Genomic DNA, 26,253 nt, shown 5'->3' on the forward strand with positions numbered 1-26,253 from the left:
TAAGCTTGGCCAGTACTGATTGTAACTTTCTAAGCAGAAGTATTACTACACTACAGATCAATGGTTAGGTGTTTTCCTTTTTTATCCCTTTTATATTCAAAACAACTTAGCCTAATTTTTCCCAGTGCGTTCATGCTTGTCCGTTTTTTCCGTTGCCTTTAAAGGCGCTAATTAGCCACGATGCCTGATTGTGTTGGTAATGGCTTTTTGGCCGTTTTGTTTTCGGAAAAACGGAATTGCCGGTTCTTAGCGCAAAGGTGTGAGGAATGGCAAAGAAAGTGGTAACCGACAGAGGAAGACTTGAGCCCTGTCTTGGTAGACATCTGGAAGCGGTCTACAAACAGAAATTCCATTTTCGACGCAGATGAGCAATGATTGTGGGCATTTTTAAGCATTATTAACTTACATTAATCCTGTGAGTTCTTCTTAAGATGACAAGATTAAGCTCTGTTGTAGTTTTGAATCCTAGAAAAGGCGAAATACGCACAAAAGCAAAATATTACACGCCCTTATAGACAGCTGAGGATCATATATGAATCATTGAATGGTTCCCGAGATCTCATACGGATAGACAGGCGGATTATCAGGATTTTTTATTTTCTATTTCTTTCAAGCTTGATTTTGAAAACCATTCATGTTGCTTGATTGTTATAATTATAAGTGCTGCTATAATTAAACACATTGAGAAGGGGAGTGAGTAATTTTGCGGAAAACAAAAGGCGAATGAAATTTCACTGCTAGGTAACTGTTAGCGCTCACTTTTAGCAGTTGTACAAAGTTTGGCAATCACACCGTGGCCAATCACCTGAAAGGTTGGGGGACTTTGGATAAGTTCCTACTGCTCGTTGTTTAATCATTAAAACAGAGAAAGAAATATTTAAATTATATATGTATAGTGATGATATAATACATCGACATGCCGAAGCTAATATTATTATTATATTCCGTCTGTTCCTTTGGCTGCTCTACGACAGCATTCTATCTATCTATGCTAGAAGGAAGATTTTAGAGAAAGATTCATGAAAACCAATAGACGGATTTGCCGATATCGACTCGACTGCTGATACTGATCTGGAATATATATACTTTATATAGTAGCAAATGTCTTCTGTACTGCTTTGCAAACTTTTGACTGAAATCATGATATCCTCTGGAAGGGTGCTATCTTCTTGTAGTGTATTCTTCTCCTGTGTATTTAATATAATTGAACATATACGAATTATACAATTTTTTTTATTTTCATTAAGATGTTTAGATATTACACGTTATTAAATATTAAAAAAGCTTTTTTTTTATTATTTTTGGACAAAGATTTCTATAACCGAAAAATATAAATAAATAATTTCAAGATAATTTTCCCAGTGTACTAACTTTTCCAACGCCATAATAGCCAGTTTAAATATTTATTTTCTTTATATCTCGCTTTACCAATGTAGATGTTCTTCATTGCTCCTGCTCTATCGGCTCTGGCGTCTGATAATGCAAATATGTGCTCCTAACGCCAAATAAGCATTTTTACCGAACGAGTTTAAATATAATGCTGTTTAGTTTAGCTTCATTCCGTTTCGCACTTTGGATCAAAATCTGTCCATAATGACCCAGTTTAATGAGCGCGTTGAGCTCATGCTAGTGCCATCCCAAAAAACATCGGTCTGGCTGGTTTTAAGCTTTTTATAGAACTTGTGTTGTATTAGCCTTCTTATGGGAAGAATAATTTTCCCCAGTAATTACTAAAAAAGGACTTTATATATTCTGTTATATTCAATTATATATATATTATATTAACAAAAAAAAAGGTAAAATGATAAAAAATCTTTAAAATAAAACACTTTAAGATTAAAATATAAATAATAAAACTAACGGCTTTCACCTTGCTAAATGTAGTTACAGAAGAATATAAACAACGTATATTTATAGCCGTTACTCGTTTAATTTCAACTTGAACAGAATTTAACAATATTTTCATATGTTTGTTTATGAGCGTTAGTCACTCGAAAAAGAAATAACTCTGTGAACAGGTGCCGTTGTAAAAGAAGAAGAAGGTCGCTCTGTGCCTGCCTCTCATTCAAGTTCAATGCTACAAAGCCTCACCCATTCCCCTTTAAACCTACCAGCTCACCGCTTGCTTACCTTACAAGTGAAAAGAGAGTTTAAACATTCGAGGGGCTTCTTTCAAATCGGTCTCTCACTTCTTAAATACACAGAAAACAATTTATTTTTCTATCTCTTTTTTCAAGTGGCTTTTAAAGAACTGATTTGACTTAGATAACCTGTTTAGGAGATTTACATGTACATTTTTGTAAAAGCTGTAACATGTAATTTTTGTACATTGATTGACTGTCATCAAAACTGCAACATCCAACTAATTTTCAGGCTTATATGGAAAACTAAAGAAATATGTATTGTGTTTTAGTGTACGATCGCTGAAGCGTGTGAGTGCACTGTTTTGTGTATGTGTGAGTGCCGTGGAAATGGGGTTTGTGCTATGCTGTGCTGCTGCTTTCTCCATCCGTTCTTTTCCGCTCTTCGTGTGTCGGATTCGTATTCGGGTTTTTTGTATGGGCTTGGGTGGTTCTTCTTCTTGGATGGATCGGACTGCTGAGAAAGGCATAAAAGTGAGGCTCAAGCGTCAACAGCAGCCATTGCGCGTGATGCAATTGAAGTGCTAACACCTCGCACCGCTCGAGTTTTTAGCTAGAAGGTCATCGCCAATCACCAGCGGAGCATCAGCAGCGTAGCAATATTCTGTACTTCTTTTTTTTTTGTTAATCGCGTGTGTGAAAAATTCCACTCCTTGCAGCTGCGATTTTATCAAGTGAACACCATCCCAAGTGAATAACCACAATAATAATACAAAACACAAACTGTGAAAGTGCAAAACAAACTAAAAAACATTCGTTAGAGGATTAAGGCCACGAGCCAGATAATTTGTGCAATAAATACTGAGCATATACGTATATATTACAGAGGTAAGATCAGGAACGAAGGCGAAAAAAGATAAAAGGGATATATTTTCAACAAAAGTGAATAAAAACATTTAAAAGTAATAGACAGATTATACAAAAATTAAAATAAAATCAAACAGAGAACGGTATAGTCAAGTACCTTGGCTTGCCAATTTAATCCGGCCATGTCTGTCACATATATGTAAACGGCCAAATAAAAAAATTATGAACTTTTGTAACGTTCCTTTTTGTTACATCTACTCCATACACTTATTTGTCAGGCCAATGAAAGGTAAAAAATTAAAAAGCAAAGAAGAAAACGCTAACGAAACTGATATCGGAGTTTCGTTGAAAGAGATTAAAGGAAAAATGAATACATACATATGTATAAGTAATTTTTTATTATGATAGTTTTAAATAAATGTTTTTTAAAATAAAAAATATTTTGAATACATTGCTAGTTACGATAGGATGCCCATCTAATATATTTTGCTGGGGATTTCAGTGAGACCAACTAATTGAGATGAGAAATAGAACTATTTAAGATTGTTCGAATTACCAAATTATATGAATGACAACACTATGCAAAATGAAACTTTAAAATAGTACTAAATTGTATAAAAGTCTATGTAAATCTGAAATTTTAAGTGGCAAGTGGGGTGTAACCTCTTCGCTTCTAAGATGTTGACGGTTTTTAGATTTTCTGGTAAAGCCGTTAACGCAGTTAACCGTTATTACCCAGCGGTATGGTCACCCCATTCATTAAGCAAGTGTTTAGTGGCCCATGTTCTTGTGCGTGTGGACAGAAAAAATAAAGCAACGGCCAGAGAGCATGAGAAACGTATTAAAAGCGCAGCCAAGAGAAAAGCTGGAAAAACGTTTGGAAATTTTAAGAAACAGAAAAATATACCGGACACAACAAGAAAACCCAATCCTCATTTCTAGTGAGCTCCCAGTTACTTGGCGTTTGTATTAATAGGTTTCTTAGTAATAAAACAAACTCGGCTCGAATGAAAACTTTGTTTTTTCTATCGTTCCGGAAATAGCGTATTAATCTGGCATAAGAGTGACCTCTCTACTGTACTAATAAATATGTGAACTAGAACCGCAAAAAAAACAGAAAGTACAGAACATATGAAATGGAGTGGAATGGAGTCATTAAATGTGATTTCGGAAATGGAACCTAGAACCTGTAGGCAGAAAAAACTTCGGCACTTTGGTAAAGAAAAACGGCAATCAAAGAACCGAAATGCAGACCCCAAGGGGTAGACATTAGCATCCAACATCATTTAATGTCTTGCCGCGATGCAAATCAGCGACAGCGCCATTAAACCAGTCTTGCAATCCATCAATGGAGGCAGGAAAAAATTTCTCCTCATTAAAGACGGATTTCCACTTTAAACCCTCAACTTACTCGGCACATTTCTCCTTTCCAATGCGTGTTCAAAGTTGACCCAAAAAGAAAAGAAAAACAAGAAAAACGCCGAAGTCAAGTATCTCGACTGTAAGATACCCGTTAACCATTAAACTATTTTTTCCTACAGATATACTCCAGGTGATATTCTACATAACGACGTATGTAGATATGTATTCATTTACAAGAAAAAACGTTATTGGTCATGCAATGACATTAAAAGCACCTTATAACAATTAAAAAAAATTGTGACGGTTTTTGCGTGTTTGTAGGTGGTATTTGCGGTATGTGAGCAAGCGTTGCGCGAGAATTACCTAAACTATCATAATTTTTTTCAAAGGTTTAAAATGGCTTAATCAACTGGTCTAGTATTCTTTAAAGCTTCCATACCTATGAGTAACGGGTATACAAAAAAAATAATGCAAAACATAGATCTAACACTTAACGCTAACTAGCTAAGCCCAAAGTGAAAATAGTGAACAAGACTTATCGTGTTCTTGACTTCCCGCACTAGCATCTTAGATTTCATTAGTGCCCCACTTTGATGGCCTTCTTTTTGGCTTGCTCCGCTTGGCTTGGCACAGATTTGCTCTTCCCCATATTACCTATGTGGGTCGTCTTATATTCAATTGGAGGCACTTGTTCAGCCCATACGCATGACACTACACAAATGGAGTTAGAAATTTTCTATGCGAATGGGCAGAGTGTACCTTTTCATTAAACCCTTGATGTTTTGAGGGGCTGTTAAAAAATGATGAAACGATACAAGCTGGAGTGGGTATTAATGACGAAAGATGGCGCAAGTGGATTCTGAAGAAATTGGCTTTTGTGTACTTAGACTGGCGAAATCCAGCAAAAACGATTTCTAGGGTGCTATGTAAACTGTTTAAGGGTATTGACATTTTTAAAGTTGTTCTCTAAGGGTATATTCACACCACCAAATCCTGGTGCGCATCGAATTCATTTGGAGATATACTATTATTACAGACAAAAATTTTAGACTTACTTGCGTGGAGGCCTATGAAACGAAATTCTTAGGAACTGGGTCTGTGGTCATTCGTATTTTATATTTTCTTGCTATATAGAAAATACCACAAAAACTGTTCCAAATCTAATTGGGCCCGTCGTTTGATCCATAGTAATATCACCAAATAAACGCGTGATCATGATGACGATGACGTCGATGACCTAGCACTTATGCCGTCGATCCAAACGAATTTTTTTGTTTTTTTATGGAAATATAACGAAAACACTAATAACTGTGCTACATCAAAGGCAGCCAAGACCTCGTTAATGAATCTGTCTTATTTTAACGGTTATTTTTGCTTAAGGGCCCAAACCCATATTTCGCGTTTTGATTAAAACGAAATAATTTTTAGTTAGAACACATACAGCTTTTTCGTTGCGGCACGAAAAAAAGTTAACGATATGTGTGTTCGGATCTTTATTTTTTTGATTTGATACAATTACATGTATTATATGTATGTACATACACACAAAAAATATTGTCAAAATACCTATGAAGATACCATACGTTTTGTAAAAAGAGACATATTCTAATATACGAGTTAATATCAATGTCCGTTTTCTTCTACGCAAACTAATCTCCCAATTTCTAAAAGTCAAAGACCGAAAGGGTCTATTCTTGTTATTGCAGGTTAAACAAACTTCAAAAAGTGACAAAATTTAGCTTTCTTGTTATTTCTCATGAATAAACTTCACTTTACCATTCTCCTTTTTTCAAAATATTTACCTTTGGGTAAAGGGTATGTAAGCTTCGGCTTGTCTAGCTTTCATTCTAGTGTTTTTTTCGGCGTAAATAAAACTTTAAAATTTAAATTATTGGTCAGATGCTGAAAGAAAGATTTTATTTCCATAATAAACAAAAATGTAACCGGTGAACGTGTGAAAGTGTTCTCATTTTGTTTTTCTGGTCTTTATTATAAATTTCAAGTTCTCACTTCGACGCATTCCAAATGTTTTTCGGTGTACTGAACGTACAGGGCAAAACGAGTTGGGTAAGACATGAGTTTTTCTTGGGTGCGTGAGTGCCGCCGATAAGGTTCATACACCTTGTTCTCTGTTCTTTATTTTCCGGTTCTGGTGGGCTGGGCTCCAGTTCACTATAGTTGGTACTTGTTTTAATGAGTTCACAACGAATAAGAGTTAATTACAAGCGTCATGCGTATGCAAATGGCTATTGAAGAAGGGTAAAGCGATGGAAAGTGTGTTTCTGGAGTGCGCGAATGATTGTTCCCTTTGGAAGATGAGGTTTATCTCCATCTGTATTTTACGCTCCCCCGGAATCTAAAATACGATAAAAATACAGCCATGCAGGGCACTTGCTTTTCCATAGCAATAGCCGTTTAGTTTAATAGGAAAATTTTTAGTTACTGCTTCGCTTTCTCAAGCTATTTTAATTCGCGTTTGTGTTTGGAGTATTTTGTTTTTTGTGTCTTAAAATGGCGACTAGCAATACGGTCAATTAATTATTTATTTTCCACCTTAATTGCGAGCATGTTGCACCGCTGACTTTTCGCCGTTCGCTGTTGCTTTAATTACTCAGCATATTGCATGCAAATCTTTTCGTCGTTGGAAAATTATCAACCCGAATGATTTTAACCCACAGGTGGGTGTGGCAACATGCTATATAGTTCTGTGTTAGGGGGCCTGTACATTAACATTCTATGTATATAAGTCGAATTAGCAAATGTAGTGTATCTTTGTATCTGTGTATCTACCTCCTAGTAGTTACCGTTACGCAGCTGAAAGATGCCAAAGGAAACATGTTTTTATGGAACCAGAATCAGAGAAGAGAAAATGATCACTGAGAAGCGCTGAATGCTACAACTTGAATTTTTAACTATTTCAACTATTTTCTCTTGTAAACGGCCACAAGAAGAATCTAAAAGAAAATCGAATGAAAACGATTAAGATGATTTGACTGGAAATATAATTTTTTGTGAACAACATTTTTTGGGGAATAAAATGAGAAAGAAAGAAGAGAGAATGCTTTTGTCGAGTTCCTCAACTATCCGATACCCGTTACTCAGCTGGACGTGTGATGCAGAAACTCCAATATTTTTTTGAATACCGGTAGAAATTGGGGGAAAAAAATGAAAACAAATTTAAAGTTTGCCTAAAAGTGTGGGTGTGACTGCGCGCTGCTCTTATACTCATACTCGGCTATTGATCCTGATCAAGAATATATATACCTTATATAGAAAGAAAAGCTTCCTTCTGCCTGTTACATACTTTTCAACGAATCTAGAATACTCATTCAATCTACAAAAAACGGGTATAATAACAAAGAGATGAAAAAAAAAACAAAACAAAAAGTTAAAAGGCAAGCAAAGTAACAGTAAAGGTTCAACAAAGCAGGCATTGTTCGGTACAAATTGTCACACAACGTCACATCTGGTTCCCCTTTCTCAGATCTAACCCATTTTTTAAAGACCTCTGTAACAAAAAATTTTCTTAAGACGTAAATCAGCAATATAAAGCAACATCAACATAACAGCGTCAAAAGAAATAACAAACAGCTGAGCACGAACGTAAAGACAGACGTAGAGAGCAGAGAAAACATTTTTTGATGAAACGGTGCTTATGACTATGTTATGAGAGCGTTGTCTACGGCTTTTTTGATTTAAATGATTTTAAAAACAGTGCCATTTTTCAGTATGAATGGCACAAGATTCATACTGCGCGTACTCTCTAACTCTTAAACCAATGTTAATATTTTACAACAAAGAATTGAGACAAAATTATTGAACCTTTTGCAATCTTTTTGAAGGAAGGGGTAACACAATGTTACTCATGATCAGAATGTTGAATATAGTCAAATTTAGCAATTAGGCCATAATAGACGGACAGAACTGGAATTCTTATTTATGAATAGAAATAAATCCTGATGGATATAAAATTATTGCATTGCAGCTTTTACTATTTTCAACGATGTTAAAAGTGCACTCTACGATCTCAGACCCATATCAGGTTTCCAAAAAGGCGCCGTAGCTATTTTACAAATCAAATTCGGCTAAAGAACATCATCATCGTCTGAGATGGGATCGCCATTTATGGATCTCCCCACATGGGTTGGCCACTCCAGAAACAAAGACCGACATCGCCTAGCATTTGCATTTTTCATGCAGGCCATCCAGCCCACTGGTTTCTCAGACTCTAAGATTCAGTGTAATTGCTATTTATGTTTTATGCTAAAGTGGCGACCAATACTAAGGTACCACCGACTGAATATCCGGACCCCTATAGAAAGTGCACTTGGCAAATGCTCGACAAAAACAAGACAAGAAACATATTTATAATTTTATTGGTCCTAAGAATAAAAGATGGACTAAGTTAATGCTTAAAATTTATAGAATACGAATACTTAAACTGAAAGAATCTTTTTTTTTCTTAAGTTCAAACATGTGAAGGAAATTATTTAAAATTTAATTTTGAGATTTTTATGTCAATTCAAGTTATAAGCCTTTGCCATCCGTCCCCCCTAAACCCTCTACCAACTAGATTGTAATTGTGGCCGATCATCTTGAACTACTTAGTAGAATGAATTGCTATGTCCTGTCATTAAGGTCTATTTCTCTTCTATTCCCATTATGTACTCGCAAATAGTATATCAAGCCATCCCATTTTAGCTAGTATCTGTAATAGATCTTAGCAGTACTCAAAAGGAAACATAAAAGAAGTCGTTGAGTGATCAGAATCGTTTCGTAAATAAAATGTAAAGGTTTGGTTTTCTAGAATGACGGTAAAATGCTTGGGGCTTATAAAACGTATGAATACATTGATTTCTGCAATTCTGCAATTGAATTAGTTTACTATAGATTCATAGTCAGATCGCCCCAACGTTTTAAATCGCAAGTTTGCTTCAGAAGATTGCCATTGCGTTGAAAAGTATGGAACAGGTAGAAGGAACCGTTTCCGCCATATAAAGTACATATATTCCTGATCAGGATCAAAAACCTTTGATTCTGATCAGGAATATATATACTTTATATGGGTGGAACCGGTTCCTTCTGCCTGCTACATACTTTTCAGCGAATCTAGTATACCCTTTTACTCAACGAGTAACTGGTATAAAAATCAAAGGGAAAGCGCATGCACCATATACCCCGCATTAAAGCAAATTTGACTTCGGTTAGTCAAAAAACTGCGTGGTCTGTAGTCAGCAGTCTCAATGTGGAACATCAGCGACCACAGACAAACAAAGAAGTTTTTCTACTAACGCTTAAGAAAGAGATAGAGACAACAAGAATACAAACCGGTCAAAATTAACCTACTTAAAAGTGGAGGCCGACTTGGATGACTTGACTATGGCCGACTGTTGTCGTTCTGTACCTTCAAATTTTAGTTTTTTGTTAATTGTTAAAAAATAACGTAAGCATCGGATGCTGTGGTACACGCCATGTAAAATTAAATAATGAAGAAAGGTGAAGAAATGCGAGTTTACGTTAAAAATTCCTAAAAGGCAAAACTAATAAGAAAAAACCCTATAGTTGAGATACTCAGCTAGTGGGTGAGCAAGGGAGTAATTTCAATATTATTTTGAAGAATAATATAATAAAATTGCGGCCTGTGCGCGTTAGAGTGCAATTTTCTGAAATAAACTTTCCCTTTCTGCATGTCTCATGCTAACTTTCTAGCTTTTATAGTTCCCAAGATGTCAGCGTTAATGCGGACACGGCCAGATCAACTCCGTTAATCCTGATCAATCGCTTCTTCTTCCTGAATCAAGTATACCTTTTTACTCCACGACTAACCTGAAAACCCATCGCCTACATGTCAATTTATCTGGTCTTTTTTTCAAACACTCAATCGACCCATCCATCGACTATGACTATTTATATGTATTCGTTAGGAAAAGAGGTTTAAAAGAACGCACAGCGTTTTATAGAATTTTCGTAAACCTACAAAAATATACAAATTTTGAAATAAGAAAGGTACACAAGAAATGTAAATGGATTGTGATTTTCGCTCAATTTTCTTTGGACCTTCTTTTGCGGTTAACCGCAAATTAGAAAAAACCAAGTCGAGGCGATGAAAATGCAACCGCAATATTAGACAGTAGCTATCGTAGCCACGTATGATGTGGAATATAAACAACAGCAATATCTCGGCCGCATCCGATGGCGACTGCCCGGGGAGCCATGTTAATTAATTATTCCTGACATCTCTGCCAATTTGAGCACAGGCCCCCTTAGTCTAATTTTATTCTCTTCTTTTACTCCTATAACCTCTCTTTTTCCACATTTAAGTGGTTCAATGACAAGCGTCACGAGATCGCAGCATAAAACCAAATTAAATCCATAGGCAACATTAAATCCTCAGATGGCACGAACTGGTTCATCATGTTCACTAAGAAAATCTGGGGCCATAACAAATTCTTTTTATTTTTATCAAAAAAGGCCGACTTATATTTTATTTTACATTTGCAATGCCGCAATGTTTTTAAGCCTGTTACTTTCAGATTAAATTGTATACCAAATTTGATGAAAAGTATGTAATCAGTAGACGATCCTATCGGACTCGATCCTGCCGTGTGCCTTTATCCAAAAACATTAGAGTATGAAGATGCGATTTTATGAACACGATTATTTCGTGCAGCTTTTAGACCTGGCTCCAGGCTCTCTCTGTATTCAAAAGCCAGCGGCTCTTTTGTGCACATACAGCCATATCCGATGTGTATGTGTACACATATGTATATCCTTAAGTATTTTATCCTTGCATTTACTAACACAGGCAAGTGCTTTCTATTTTTAGTTCTTTCTGCTCTCAACATTGTGCGAGCAGAGTAAACGCAACCAAAAACATAGCTGCTCAGTGCAAAACCAAATCATGGCGGCAACGGATCTTAGGGATTATAATGGTTTTTGCAATTTAAAGGCTGGTCGGGATAAAGCCAAATTGTGGTAACTTAACTAAATGAGAAAATTTATATGGTGTATTGATATGTCAAGATCTAATTAAAGTCTAGTTACAAAAAAGGTTATCTGATTTTTTGTAAGTTGAAGTTTTGTTTGTCCCTTGTTTTTTGCCTCGATCGAGGTGTTTTTGTAAAATTATTTTTAATTTTCAAAGTAAAAAAAAAATTATTATTGATTTTTATTTTTGTAAACAAATAAATTTATTTTTCGTCCCGACAATGTTAAAACGAAGCTCTATATATGAACCCTGAATAACACGCCATAGTCCATTGAAAAATTCGTGTTCCAGCTGTTGCTACCGTGATCTTACTTTTGTACTTGCCTAACAAGATTTGTTTGCCATCTTGTTGCTTCTTTTAGTAGCACCATTTGGCCAAGGTCTGTTGATCAACCAGTTGGCCGGCTTTTCGTGTCTCATCTGGTGGTAGCAGCAGCAGCAAGAACGGCTACACAAAGAGCAACTGGCAACTAGCCACTTCTTGGGACAAAAAAGCCGCTTGTGAAATCAAGTGATTACTGTCTGGCATCACGAGTAATGAAACGTGACTCAAATTGTAGTTAAACACCCAAACCGAAGGAGCCAGAAGATCTGATGTCATTATATAGGCATACGTATACATACCCGACCCGTCACACACGCAAACGCCGAAACAACAAAGAAAAGCTAAACTTTAAAAAAGCCAACACAACAAAGAACAAAGATATCGCGCAAGCTTTCCCTAATGGAAATTTCAATCAGGGACCTCTTATTTTGGTCTCCAGATAATAAGGTCCACATGAACTCATCAATGTCGCGAGCACGTCAGCCATTTAGATAACGTCGTCGCTTCTCAAAATACATGCTTAAATTAAATTTAAAACAGAGAATGCTATAGTAGAGTTTCCCGACTATCAGATACCCTTCACTCAGCTGGTGGAAATGCGAACACATTTCACCACTTTTCTGGGGTATCAATAAATATTGCGGAATAAAATGAGAAAAACTTAAAAATTATTCAACAGCCTGGGCTTGGCAGTTTTTTTGGTTTTAGAGTGGGCTGGGTAAGTTTTTTTTTTATAATCAATAGAAATTTAAAAGACGCGTAAAAATATGAAAAAATATCAAAATATCATACGAAACGCATCCGCATATAAAAATCAAAACCTTTGGTAAAAAGGAGAGCCCAATGTGTACGACAACCATTTGAATTATTTAATCCTTTTCATATTCTTTGTGGTGAAATTAAACTGATTCTAATACATAAAACTTTTTATCTTTAAATGTGGCCATTTAATCTGCGAAATTTGCATACATGAGGTGGCCGAAAAAAAAAAATATCCATCTTTTAGGCAAGTTTGCATTGCGAATTATGGTTATTGCCTATTGCAGCTGATCTCCATACCACCTACTGCTTATTTATATCTCAAGCAAAGCCAGGATTTGGTGTTTTATATATTTTACTAACGTTTTGTTCACAAAAAATGTGGCCTTAGCGTGGATTCTGTTCTTCAAAGTTTTTTTTTCACCTATTCTCGAGTTGTACTTTACATAAGGAGAAGTCAAGGGAAAGGTCTACTTGCTCTAACATTTGTTTTTTTTTTCATTCAGCCAATCTATGCACACTGAATAAAATTTAGATTTATTTTTTTTCTTTCCTTCGACGTGGAAAACGGAAAATGTGGTAAATACAAGGTTTTGGATGAAACTTGTATTTTAGTTACAGCAAGCAAACCCATGTTGTAGTCAATGGGTTTTGAGAAGATCATAAGGTCCACTATTTATTAAGTTTAAGTTAAGTTTTTGCTATCTTCATAAAACTTTTTTCTTAGCACAAACATATGTTAATTATACATTTTATATTGTTATTGGTCATATGGTAACGCGTATTGCAGTTGCCTGATTTTATTAAGGAACATGCATATATACATTCTTTTCTTTTTTTCATTGATAAAATTAAAATTCTTTAAATTAAGCATTGGAATTGTATACCATTTATTTATTTTGACTCACTTATCAAATTATTCTTTATTTTTTTCTATTGTCCGCTTACTATTACTTTCTGTTTGTTCTTTCAGTAGAAGACGTTAAACAAAAGACTAATCGAAAAAGAAATCAGGTAAGGAAGCAAACATTTTATTGACTATTAGTTATTGTTTTGCTTGAAGACGCTTTGTCTTAATAGGGGTCAATTTTTTTGTGAGTGTTTTATGACAACCAGTTTTTCGGCGAAATGAGATCAATAGAAAAGTCCGAAAGAAAAACGATGACGGAATTGTGAGTGACGGAGGCAAGGCCAAGCAGCAACACACCTTTTGCTGGGGGCAACGAATCCTCACTTTTCCGCACCAAAGATCTCGCTTTCACCAAATTTATTGTATTTAACTTATTGAATTCTTAGCATGTCGCTCACGCTTTCACGAACCAAGGCAAAACATGCTTATCGATATGTGTATAGCTAACTGAAAAGGTCTACTCTGATTTCTTTTTTGTATTTATACATACATGATACTCTTTGACTTATAGGGTATACTGTTCTCGTTGAAAATTATGTGATTAGTGGATGAAAACGATTTCAACTTCATAAAGTATACGAAACCTGTCAATTTTACTATGATTACCCAAAGAACGGATTTTTAACAACCAAGTATTTTGACTATTTGTTTCTATTTTAACTAATTACATTTCTATAATTTTCTATGATTAGCCAAATAATGGATTTTAACAACTAAGGCTTTCGACTGTTTGTATTTATATTAAAAAAATATATTTACACATATTTGGTTTAATGCAGTAACATCTGACCTTCATGTACATATACTATCTGCAATAAAAAGATTTTTGGGAAAGTCTTATGCAGACAGTTTTAAAAATTTAAGTCTGAGAGACTAGTTTTCGTAGAAACGGACGGACTGCAAACGGACATGGCTTTATCGTCTGTTGGTAATACAGAGAAGGCGTATACATATATATTTTTTATATTGTGTCAAATTTTTTATACACTGCAAGCAATTTTGCCGACATAAGCAAATTAATGTTTTCTACATTTTCTGCTAAGCATAAACATTTAAGTTCAAAATGCGTCCGATGTTATAAAGCAAACCACTCATATTCACCACTCACTCATATATTAATGAAAATCTACATAGCCTTACATATTTGATATATTAATATTTCTGTCTTACCTGTACCATATTCGCCTTTCGTAAAGTAAAAGGCTAGTATATCTATAAAGAATATATATTCTTGATCAAGATCGCTAGCCGGGTATATATTGCTATTTCCGTCCTTCTGTTCCGGTATCTAATAGACGATAAGCCCGATTTAAGCGTTATCTCTTATTTACAAATGAAGAGAGAAGAAATTTGTTGTACTGTTAGGCCCAAAGTTACAGCTCTTGAAGATCGCGGTCGTATGTCGGCTTCCTGCGATTTCACCACATCCAACCATCCCCTCCCGTTCTGCACCTCCTCTGGCCATGTCCAACGCCAAATCGAATTTCAAATCCAAATAGCCTGAGTGGCATGTGAATGAGGTTGTTCCTCGGTTGGAAATTTTGTACTCAGCGGTCTCTCTAGGCCAGATTGTCTTAGGTCGTGCAAACAGCGGTGAGCATAATAAATGAAACGGAAAAAAATTTCCAGCTACAAATGTGGTGGAAAAATGTTGACAAAGCACGTAGTTGGGAGTTGAACTGTGGTAGGACAGTTGGCATTATTTTGCCGAATACTAACTATGTACGCCTAAAAATAAACCTTTTGTGAAATGCAAATATTCCAAGCTTCCCAGCCTCAAAAAGAAACAACATTCAGGTGAACAAATGTCAAAGATCGGCAGACAGAAGTAAGCCCAATTGAATATCCGTCTAACCCAACTCAAATGCCCAAACGGCACAATGTTCTTCCAAAACTGAATCCGCCCCTAGTGAAATGTTGGTATTCACGATAGATTTGTGTGTATGTGTCCATGTAACCGCGTTCTCGTCCCATGCACCAATTTTTAAGCGCTTCCCAGCAATCAAGTTCTTATACAGCTATTGGGTGTGATTTATTAAAATAACCGCATTGATAACGGCAGAAGGAAGCTTCGAACCACTTTTCCAATCAGATACCCAAGTTTTCTAAAACCTAGGTAAAATGTGATAAAGTTTAACATGCATTATTTGATCGAAACTTGTCGGTGGTTTTTAAAACAACGAATTGACATAGATTAACTTGTCATTGGTGAGCTTCAAATGTATTTTTTAGCATAGTGGCTTGTGCTGTTTGCGGAAAGAAATATATGTACATTGTATCAGTAAAATTATGGTTACCTCAGGCCGCAACCTTACTCCATTGCTCATACAAATGGTAAGTAATCAGGTCAACTAACGGCTCGCATTCGCATGCGGTTATAGTCTACTTAAAAAAATAGCTCTGCCCGTCCGACCTACTTAGCATGCTGAATTCTTTTGGGCGTCATGTTTTTGTTTGACTTGTTTATTTATCTTCTTCTTCCTCGAATGAATCTTATTTTCACCTGCAACGCAAAAATTTGCATTTACCTCGCGATAGCGTTTCAGTTCGACGCTGGTATCTTTCCAATAATAGTCCATAATTAATGGTAATTTGGCCTAATCGCTATTAACAGTTAGCAGCGGGACAAAAGTAACGTTTGACGTAGTTTTTCTCCGTTAGCCAGCAATGAAGCTTAGCTTCAATGAACAGTATTATTATTATTAATTTGACACTGATTGAAATTAAACAATCTAGCCAATTCTAGACCATTTAAACTCATAATATTTTTAAGTCAGTACCGACATTGGCATTCAATTAATTTTATATCCTCTTTGTCTTGCTGTGCAAGATGCCCGAGTTCCCCGACTATCAGGTACCAGTTACTCAGTTAATGGAAGTGCGAACCAGAATATCGGTTGAAAAAAATATCAAAGGTCTGAGCAACGCAGTTTCGGGCGGTTTGTGGGCGTGCAAAAAAGTTTTTTGGAAAATCTATAGAAATAAACTAGAGTAATAAAAAATTGAAAATATATTAAAACATTTATCAGACGTCATACCCACACGTTTGGAAACACATTTGCGCTTGTCTATGTCTCTGAAATCTGAATATTTATTCTCAACTTTCTAGATTTTATGATTCCCGAGTTCAGACATACATGGCCATATCGACTCGGCTATTGATCCTGATCAAGAATATATGTATACATATACTTTATATGGTCGGAAACTCTTCTTTCTATCTGTTACATATGATCTTTTCAACGAATCGAGTATACCCTTTTATTCTACGAGTAACGGGTATTAAAATAGGGCGACGTGACCAGCTGTGTGCCTTGTTTTCCTTTAAAGCTAAAACTATTTTCAATCCTGACCGATTGTGATTCCGGGCTTGTCTGTCGCCAGGCTTACAGCCTAATATGTTATCCATATGCAGATGTGTTTGCACATGTTGACATAAGATAATGAGCACGAGCCAAAAATAATTGGCTAATGCAGCATACTAGAAAACTAAACGGGGAACGTAGAACAACGATGTTCACCCAATTAGATTCCCAACCCATCTGTTGGGTAACTTCGGTTATAAGGTCTATTTTATTTGGATTTCTCTCTGTATTCATCGGGCATTCCAGTGCTAATTTTCCTAACCATGCCTACATCTTAGGTCCCACAATTGCAATTACTTGTAAAATTTTAAATCTCGCGCTTGGATTTTTCTGTTTTCTGCTCCTTTCTCCTGTGTCATCATAATTTTTTCTCTAGCGTGGTTGTTCCTCATAATTGCCATAAATCATGCAACGTTCTTAAACCAGCCACTAGAAACCTGATTTTAAAGCTGCAGATGAGGTTGAAGTTTTCAGCTTTCGGTCTTCCAAGAGAGAGTTACTTGGGCTTCTTCGGATCAGACACATTCCAAGGCCTCAAATGCGCCTCTAATGACTCCTGCTCTTTGTTGCCAACCTCAATTCTCTACTCCTCCTCATTCTCATCTTTGGTTTCTGACTCTCAGCCTCTTTCTACAAACCTATCTTCCCATATCCGTCTTTCAAGCCAACTTGAATTCATTCCCATTCTCTTTGGCTAATAGCTTTTGTTGCTTAACTTCCGCGAAAGACCCGAGACCAAGATGCCCTCTATCCCATCCTGATTCCAAGAATAAAAAGTCTCTTGCCCACTTGCTACACTGTTCGAAAAATGTATCAAAGATATTAGAAAAGCTGAGGGAGAACTCATGTTTTAGATTCGTAAACATTTTCAGAAGTGATTATACTTGAAAAGGCTTTTAATTTTAGATTTTATTCTTACAATTTTCTAAGTCTCTTTTTACCTATTTAGGTATTCATCCGTTTTATGTTCCCATTTTGTTTTTCAGTAGTTTCTGGCGAAAAAGCTATTGATGTCAAAATGAGTGAGGCCAAAGACGGAGTATATGTGCTCCTATTCTCTTGGAGTGGAATAACTAAAACAGAACAAAAAAAATCTATACCTTGGCGAAGTAATGTTTGGGATCTTTGGATTTCTTTTTGTATTCTGCTGAATGTTGCACGTTACATCGGCTGACTACAAGGTTTTGAACCGGGTGCCATCCATGTCTTCCCCGAGTCTTCTAAATTGCATATCTTGTTGCCTTCATCGGCGATTGAGCAGCACTTTTAAATAACTCTTCACATGTTGTTATGTGTGCGCTGCATCAACCTTGAGGCAGGTTCTCCAGAATGGGATATCGTTTCTGCTGACTTGTTATGCAATAAATATCCGGTTCTAACCAAAAGAAATGACAACAAGGGGCAACCACCAAACGAAGAGAAAAGCAGCTGCAACTATTTTGCCCATACCTTGAGAATATTGCGAAAATTCGCAATCGCCTATGTCTTATTGCTACTATTACGATCTTTGTTTGCCCTTTTCTCAGCAATGAGGCAGTGATTTTAAACTTTACAACTTCAGTTTAACAACAATGTCAAAATAGTTTTTTTTTCTATATTTAAACGATTAAAAGTACTTAATTAAAATTAAAAACTGGATTTACTGCACTAACTAAGAGTAAGAATGAGAATGCCCTGGGAAATGGGGAAACTCTTGGGTAAATTCAGCTGGCCACGGAAAAGATGGACACCACTTCCATTGTTCGATAGTAATTATTGCCCCTTCGCACATCTATTAAAAAAGCATTATCATATATACATAAATATACACATAGAGATAGAAAAAATACATAAAAAAAGGTAAGTTGCGGCACGCATAGTTCATGCCAGGTGCTTCAACTTTACTTGGTTGCACATTTGCAGACGGCATCTATAAGACAACGGGTGATTGAAAGTTACATAATTGCAAAATAAAGGGAGAGAGGTGCCACCATAACGTAAAGAAATCGAGAAAGAATTTTTAAAATATTTACTTGTCGACCCGGTCATTTTCTAATGAAGCCTGTCGAATGAGTAAACTTCTTATAGTTATAGTCATATATCAAGTGCAAAATCGTTTTTCGCATATGTAAGTTGATATCCAATCTTTAATCAAGCGATTGTCATATGTTTTTACCTCATCAGGAGGTGTTTTTGTTTGATCTAATATAGTATAAACGATATGTAGATACTTTTGCAGAAGAAAATTGGAACAGGGAAGAAAAGGGAAAAACGTACCCGTGGAGTCAATTGGTATAAAAAGTATACAATACGTAGAAGGAAGCATTTCTCGCCATATACAGTGTATATATACAGTCTGCCCATGTCCGTTAGTCTGTTCGTCGGTTTATCCGTATGAAGGTCTCAGGAACTTTTCAAGCTAGAAAGTTAAGTTTAAATATGAAAATTCTAGAGGTGAGGTCTTTGCAAGTCTGTTTAAAAAAGTTGGCACTCTTATCCCACGCCTTAAACTGCCGTCCCTGTGACTGATATTTTAGATGCTCTTGAAATTGGCAGTCTCTTATTGCATATTTGGCTAAGCTACTTTCACTGACCGTTGTCGCTTTGATGTGTTTTTTTGCATACACTCTAAAATTATTCCATTATTATTATTTGTAACTGCCCATGCATACGTTGTTCTCCGATTTCCCCTTGTGTTGCAATTAGGGCTCTTAACCAAGAATAAGAATGGACAGATTAAGATGGTAAAAGTCGGCGCGTCTAATAATAACCCTTCAAAGATCACTGTACGAGAGACCTCTCTTCCCCTTCATATACGATTCGATTCAATTCTATCTCATTCCCGTTCCTCTCATTCTTCTCTTCTTTTCGCTATCTCTGTCGTAACTGCAAATTTTCTTGATTACTGGGTAGTCAAGTACGCGCCACTGGCCCCAAGAATAAACCGAAGAACAGCAGAGAAGACGAGATGGCCCAACCACCAGCTGATGAGAAACAGTCCTACAGTCCATCGATCTCCAGTACTCTACCATATAATTATAATTCGTAGTAAAAACGGAACAGTTTTCATTGTAGAGTTGTGACCTTTCTAAACTTTATAAACTCTATACCATACCTACAGTAAGCAAAACGAAGAAATATTTAGACACTCAAAATTATTTGTCATCTTTTACTGTAGGACTTAATCTATATTGTGGATTCAGATGTGGTATCTACACGACAAATTTCTTAATGCAGATGGGATTATTTTTTCGGGGAACTTGACTATAGCATTCCCTCTTGCTTTTATTTTTACAATCACCCATTGATCCAATCATGCCCGCCGTCCATGCATCTGTTGGTGAGCGGTCCAATTTGTTTGCTCACCCTTGCCTCACTCACTTTAATGCCACAAAAAAGGCCATCGACATGGCTTAGCATTTTAATCGCATTGTTGCGGATTGGAAGAGCGATTTACATATGTACATTTGCCCCCATACATCCGAAGTTGTTCTAGTTTTAAAATTGATTAGTTAAGTAACGGGTATTTAATAGTCATAGCACTCGACTATATAGTTTTCTTTTTCATTTTTTTAAGTAAGCAACAAGAAAGCAATCGCTTATGTTGCTGCTGCTGCAGAAAACTACTCGTGTTGCAGCTGGTGCAACGACAAATAGCTCCCATAGCTGCTAGCAGTGCTGCTGGCTGCAGCGGCTGTTATTGCTCTTGTTTCAGATGCTCTGGTCGCTCTCGCAGTTGTGCTTTCGAGGGGATCTAATGTTGCAGCTTCAGCGGGCATTCCTCGCTGTCTTTGCCACCTATTTCGTACAACTTGGAGAAACTTTCTTGTCTGCTGATTTTGTTGTCGATGTTGCTGCAATCGGACCGGCCGACATCGGGCAACATCTGACACTGGCAAAAAAGAATTCGTTGCTCTGACATCGTGTTCCATTCCAAATTCTCTATGCACAGGAAGAAATAGTTGTTATGTGTTATAATAGAGTATTAATAATGTAACACAAGAAATTTAATCTTATATTGAAAAACATGGCTTCATCCCAATTCAAATTCCTGAAAAAAACTATTTTAACAGTTTCCATCTGTTTTTTTTTTTGGGTATCGGTTTGCTCTTGGCCACTATCCGCTCGTATACTATACTCAGTGCCGAGGACTACTTGCAATCAAGGTCCTGGTCTGGAGTGTTCCGTATAGCTTAAGAATTTTGTTAGTAGAATTCCTATTGTTAATATACCTGCCCAGATGCTAATGCCTCCGCACAAGTCTATTTCATAGGAAAACGGTGGTCATTAGCATTAGCCAGACTGACCAGACTGGAAAGTAATTCATGACTTGGTGTGTGTGAATCAATTTGATTTTGTCCCTAATAAGGTTGCCAATTGAATATTTGCTTAATAGGTAAGCAAATTTGTAGACCATTAAATGAATAATGCTGCATGAAGACCAAATTATTTATTATAAATATTATAATTTATGCTTACGTGTACAGAATTAACATATGACAACTATCTTCGCTCCCACACTGAAGACCACCGACTTATTTGCAAATGACAATGTTCCATATTGCACCAAAGTTCCTTGTACACCTGAATGTCCATCCCCTGAACCGCCATAGGCATCATCCGAACTTAATTGGTTGGGATTTCTGATGATGAAGATTAACTATTTGCCCGCAAAAAGCAATTTGCTGCTGCCTGCACCAACGGAAACCACAAGAATGCTAAAAAGTTGCTTTGCCAGAGACTTGGATTGGAGTTGCTGCTGGTAGTCCAAATAATAGAATTTGCGAAATAGAGTCGGCTGTTTGGAGCTCTAACCGCACCTTGGCAATAAGATGAATCTCTTTTCCCCGCGTTCAGCTCATTTAAGTCTCTAGAAGGTTAGAGTTTTATGTAGTCGGGGATGTGGGATGATGTCTGGTGCAATTACTTGAGTCAAAGTACTGTTTTAGCTGTGCATAAAAAAGGGGAAAAGAGTTATTGAGGCTTACATTTTGTTGGTTCGGTGGTTCAGTGGTTTGGCGCTTAGTTAAGCGTGTAATGGGTCAGTCTGAGGGCGGAAGTAGTAGTCACTGCACTACGTTAAACAAAAGGTACTAACTACTGTGCCCCTCCATTAAGTATAATCCTCATTCTTGATCTATGGATTCGCCATATAAGTGAAGGCTATCAGCACTCTGAGAGATGTGAAACAAAAGAGTCGGGGATTGTGTCCAGAAAGGTGAGAAAATGCAGAAGTACCAATTACTTAACATTGGGGAATAAAAAATGTATGGGAACAAGAGAACTCAGTTCTACGACACATTTTTTAAAAAATCTTCCTTTTCGATGTAAAATATTCCCCATATTCATACCCGTTATTCGTAGAGTAAAATGAAATACTAGATTCGTTGAAAAGTATGTAACAGGCAGAAGGAAGCGTTTTCAACCATATAACGTATATATACTCTTGATCAGGATCGATAGGCGGTCGAACTGACCGTGTCCGTCTGTATGAACTTCGGGATCTGTGGAACTAAAAAAGCTTTAAGGTTGAGAATAAAATGAGAATTAAAATTATTTGTTTATTTGATATTCATATCATTTATATGAGTTACGGGTATCTGATAGTCGTGAAACTAGACTATAGCATTCTCTCTTGTTTTTTATAGATCCGTTTAAGCCCAACATTTTTCATTTTACAGATCGCAATGCAGTCAACCCAAAGTAAAGGTGATCGATCTTCGATGCACAGGGGCCCCCTACTTCTCTGCGCCGTGGTGGTCGTCCTGGTGACTTTGCCTGAACAGATCAATGCCCGTATGGCATTTGAAAAGCTAACGGACTTTGATTTTCCGGGCAACACGTATTACAGCGTGAAAAACCTTTCACTCTATGAGTGTCAAGGATGGTGTCGCGAGGAGGCAGATTGCCAAGCGGCGGCTTTTAGTTTTGTAGTTAACCCTTTGTCGCCTTCGCAAGAGACCCACTGTCAATTGCAGAACGACTCCTCCGCAGCCAATCCTTCGGCAGCTCCGCAAAGAAGCGCAAACATGTACTACATGGTAAAATTGCAGCTGCGCAGCGAGAATGTGTGCCACCGACCGTGGAGTTTCGAGAGGGTTCCAAACAAGGTGATCCGCGGCCTGGACAATGCACTAATATACACCAGTACAAAAGAGGCCTGTTTATCAGCTTGCCTCAACGAAAGGCGATTTGTATGCCGATCTGTGGAGTATGATTATAACAACATGAAGTGTGTGCTCAGTGATTCGGATAGACGCAGCTCTGGACAGTTTGTTCAACTAGTGGATGCTCAGGGTACGGATTACTTTGAGAATCTGTGCTTAAAGCCGGTTCAGGCCTGTAAAAATAACCGTTCGTTTGGCAATTCCCAAAAAATGGGGGTCTCAGAAGAGAAGGTGGCCCAATACGTTGGTCTGCACTACTATACTGACAAGGAACTCCAAGTGACCTCAGAATCCGCCTGCCGTTTGGCATGTGAAATTGAATCTGAGTTCCTGTGCCGCTCCTTCCTGTACCTGGGTCAACCCCAAGGATCCCAGTACAACTGTAGGCTATATCATTTGGATCATAAGACCCTGCCTGATGGTCCATCCACGTATTTGAACCATGAGCGCCCACTGATCGATCATGGTGAGCCCATTGGTCAGTACTTTGAAAATCAGTGCGAGAAAGCCGCCGGTTTGGGAGCTGGATCACCACCGGGAACTCTTGATAAAATCGATACTCTACCCGTTAGCCTAGACACCATTGAAGATCCCAACCTGACCAACTTAACCCGCAATGACGTTAATTGTGACAAGACCGGAACTTGCTATGATGGTTAGTTTTTTTAAATATATTAAGACATGTTTAACTGATAGTATCTTTTCCTCCCTAAGTTTCTGTGCACTGCAAGGACACTAGAATTGCCGTGCAGGTCCGCACCAACAAGCCGTTCAATGGACGCATTTATGCTTTGGGACGCTCGGAGACCTGCAACATCGATGTTATTAACTCAGATGCTTTTCGGTTGGATTTGACCATGGCTGGACAGGATTGTAACACGCAGAGTGTGGTAAATGAATTATTATTCATATGAACGATTTAATATGTTAACGACATATTCGCGTTATCCAGACCGGTGTCTACTCCAACACAGTGGTTTTGCAGCATCACAGCGTGGTAATGACCAAGGCCGACAAGATCTATAAGGTTAAGTGCACTTACGATATGAGCTCAAAGAATATCACCTTCGGTATGATGCCGATCCGTGACCCGGAGATGATCCATATAAATTCGTCTCCGGAGGCTCCACCACCAAGGATCCGCATCCTGGACACCCGACAACGTGAGGTGGAGACTGTGCGTATTGGAGATCGACTTAATTTCCGCATCGAGATTCCTGAAGACAGTAAGTGTTGATTAATGTGGCTTTTCCTCACCTGCTTTATTTATTAATACCTATAACGCATAGCTCCCTATGGCATTTTTGCTCGATCTTGTGTGGCTATGGCTAAGGACGCACGCACCAGCTTTAAGATCATCGACGACGACGGCTGCCCCACTGATCCCACCATCTTCCCCGGCTTCACCGCTGACGGTAATGCTCTGCAATCTACATACGAGGCGTTCCGATTCACGGAGAGCTACGGCGTGATTTTCCAATGCAATGTCAAGTACTGCTTGGGTCCATGTGAGCCGGCTGTGTGCGAATGGAACATGGAGTCATTCGAATCTTTGGGCAGACGGCGTCGTCGCTCTATCGAGAGGTATGTGGGAACTTAGGAATTATTCGCTAAATTTTTTATGAACCAAAATGTATGCAACTTCACATTAAAAATGTTTTTTTTTTACAGCAACGATACCAAGAGCGATGATGATATGAACATCTCGCAGGAGATCCTCGTTTTAGACTTCGGCGATGAAAAGCGCGAGTTCTTTAAGGCAGATCCCAGCACAGACTTCGCCAAAGGTGAGTGTGAAAAAACGAAATCGTTTTGTCAGCGCCTTACGTACCTTATATTACATCTAGACAAAACTGTTACCATTATCGAGCCGTGCCCCACGAAGACATCGGTCCTAGCTCTCGCGGTCACATGCGCGCTGATGATCCTGCTCTACATTTCAACTTTATTCTGCTACTACATGAAGAAGTGGATGCAGCCCCACAAGATCGTAGCATAAGTGGAAGATCAAGAAAAAGTAGGGAAAAAAGAAAGAAAACAAAAAGAAAGTACACAACACGATTGTCACTCACATACGCTCTCTCCGTTTTCTCTCATACACACACACATATATTTCAATGTCTTTGGCTCACTCACAAATTACTGACAACCGTATAATTTTTTGTTTTTTTTTTTTTTTTGATATTCATATAAATTATTAATTTAAAATACAATTTATTTTTTAATATTTATTTAGACTTAAAGCATAAAATATAAAATTCTTAGAGAGCAAAGAAAAGAAAAAAGGTCGTAGTAGAGACACAATCGCAGAGGAGCACACTTTCGTTGCGAATTAGTAAACGGAAAAATGAAAACAAGAAGGAAATAAGCTGCGAGCCCGTACTTTCTATAAAGTTGCGAAAGGGTAAAACAAAAACGGTCCTTGGCAATGAGTGAGAGAGATAGAAAGATGGATCATGATCCCTTTTGTAACTTCTATAGAGACTGCAGCCGCACACACTCGCACTTAAAGACACTCACTTATACACTCATCCAAATCCACAATTATTTACGTACTCACATGAGCCCACATTTATTTAATTTTAAACTGAACACAGTGAACATCAAACAAAAGCAAAAAAGCGCAACTGATGAAAACCAGAGACAAGAAATATTTCATCGATGACATATTAATGAAATTGTGCTTAATTGTATTGCATTTATTTAATTTAAATTATTTTTGATAATAAAGAAAAAAAAACATATTTAAACAAATTTCGTGATGCTATTTCGAAATTTTTTTTTGCCATTTTTCCAAAATTTTAAATATAGTATATATAAAATCCGAAAATGTGTTAAAATTTTGATTTTTGATAATTATAAAAATAGTGATAGGGATAGTTAGTTATGTTTACTGGCAGTAAAAATCAGTCTTCACTTTAGCAGTAATATCTTTTTTAGCCTAGTTATTGAGAAAACCCCGTTTGAAAATATCAGATTTTTGGCAATTTTTTTTCTGTTTATTTTTAGTAAAAAAGAATCTGTATTTTCTTATTAGCATTAAGAATAGTTGTCCAAAAGTGAAATGCCATACCTCGTTGAATTCGTAACAAAATTCCCTATCGACCTGTATTCAAAAATGGAAATTAAAATATTTTGCCATTTTTCGCAACTTTTAATGATGGTACCCCTTATCAAAAATGCGAAAATGTGATAAAATTTTTATTTTTGATAAAAAATGCGAAAATGTGATAAAATTTTTATTTTTGATAATAATAAAAATAGTGATAGGGATAGTTAGTTATGTTTACTGGCAGTAAAAATCAGTCTTCACTTTAGCGGCAATATCTTTTTTAGCCAAGTTATTGAGAAAACCCCGTTTGTAAATATCAGATTTTTTGCAATTTTTTTTCTGTTTATTTTTAGTAAAAAAGAATCTGTATTTTCTCAATAGCATTAAAAATTGATGTC

At 36.9% G+C, this 26,253-nt stretch overlaps 1 protein-coding gene across 3 annotated transcripts; it reads left to right on the forward strand.

Annotated features, from left to right (window-relative positions):
* The first annotated feature begins 2,634 nt into the window (after positions 1–2,634).
* LOC117147847 lies at positions 2,635–24,832 on the forward strand. 3 transcript variants are annotated; one of them, XM_033314923.1, is made up of 8 exons: positions 2,637–2,969; positions 13,356–13,396; positions 22,318–23,458; positions 23,518–23,693; positions 23,756–24,029; positions 24,093–24,387; positions 24,475–24,590; positions 24,651–24,832. In XM_033314923.1, exons 3-8 carry the CDS (start codon positions 22,324–22,326, stop codon positions 24,800–24,802), a joined length of 2,148 nt encoding a protein of 715 aa, XP_033170814.1. In that variant the 5' UTR covers positions 2,637–2,969; positions 13,356–13,396; positions 22,318–22,323; the 3' UTR covers positions 24,803–24,832. The 3 variants fall into 3 exon arrangements, with proteins under 3 accessions (XP_033170812.1, XP_033170813.1, XP_033170814.1); XM_033314921.1 differs by having other exon boundaries at positions 2,635–2,969; positions 24,475–24,832; XM_033314922.1 differs by having other exon boundaries at positions 2,635–2,969; positions 13,359–13,396; positions 24,475–24,832.
* Positions 24,833–26,253: the final 1,421 nt, after the last annotated feature.

The sequence above is a fragment of the Drosophila mauritiana genome, chromosome X (genome assembly GCF_004382145.1).
Source record: "Drosophila mauritiana strain mau12 chromosome X, ASM438214v1, whole genome shotgun sequence".
Classification (NCBI taxonomy): Eukaryota; Metazoa; Arthropoda; class Insecta; order Diptera; family Drosophilidae; genus Drosophila; species Drosophila mauritiana.

Coding starts and splice junctions, on each gene's coding strand:
- LOC117147847 (XM_033314921.1), top strand. CDS start 22,324: ATGCAGTCAACCCAAAGTAAAGGTGATCGATCTTCGATGCACAGGGGC. Junction 23,459..23,517: donor GACCGGAACTTGCTATGATG/GTTAGTTTTTTT, acceptor TTCCTCCCTAAG/TTTCTGTGCACTGCAAGGAC. Junction 24,388..24,474: donor CGTCGTCGCTCTATCGAGAG/GTATGTGGGAAC, acceptor TTTTTTTTACAG/CAACGATACCAAGAGCGATG.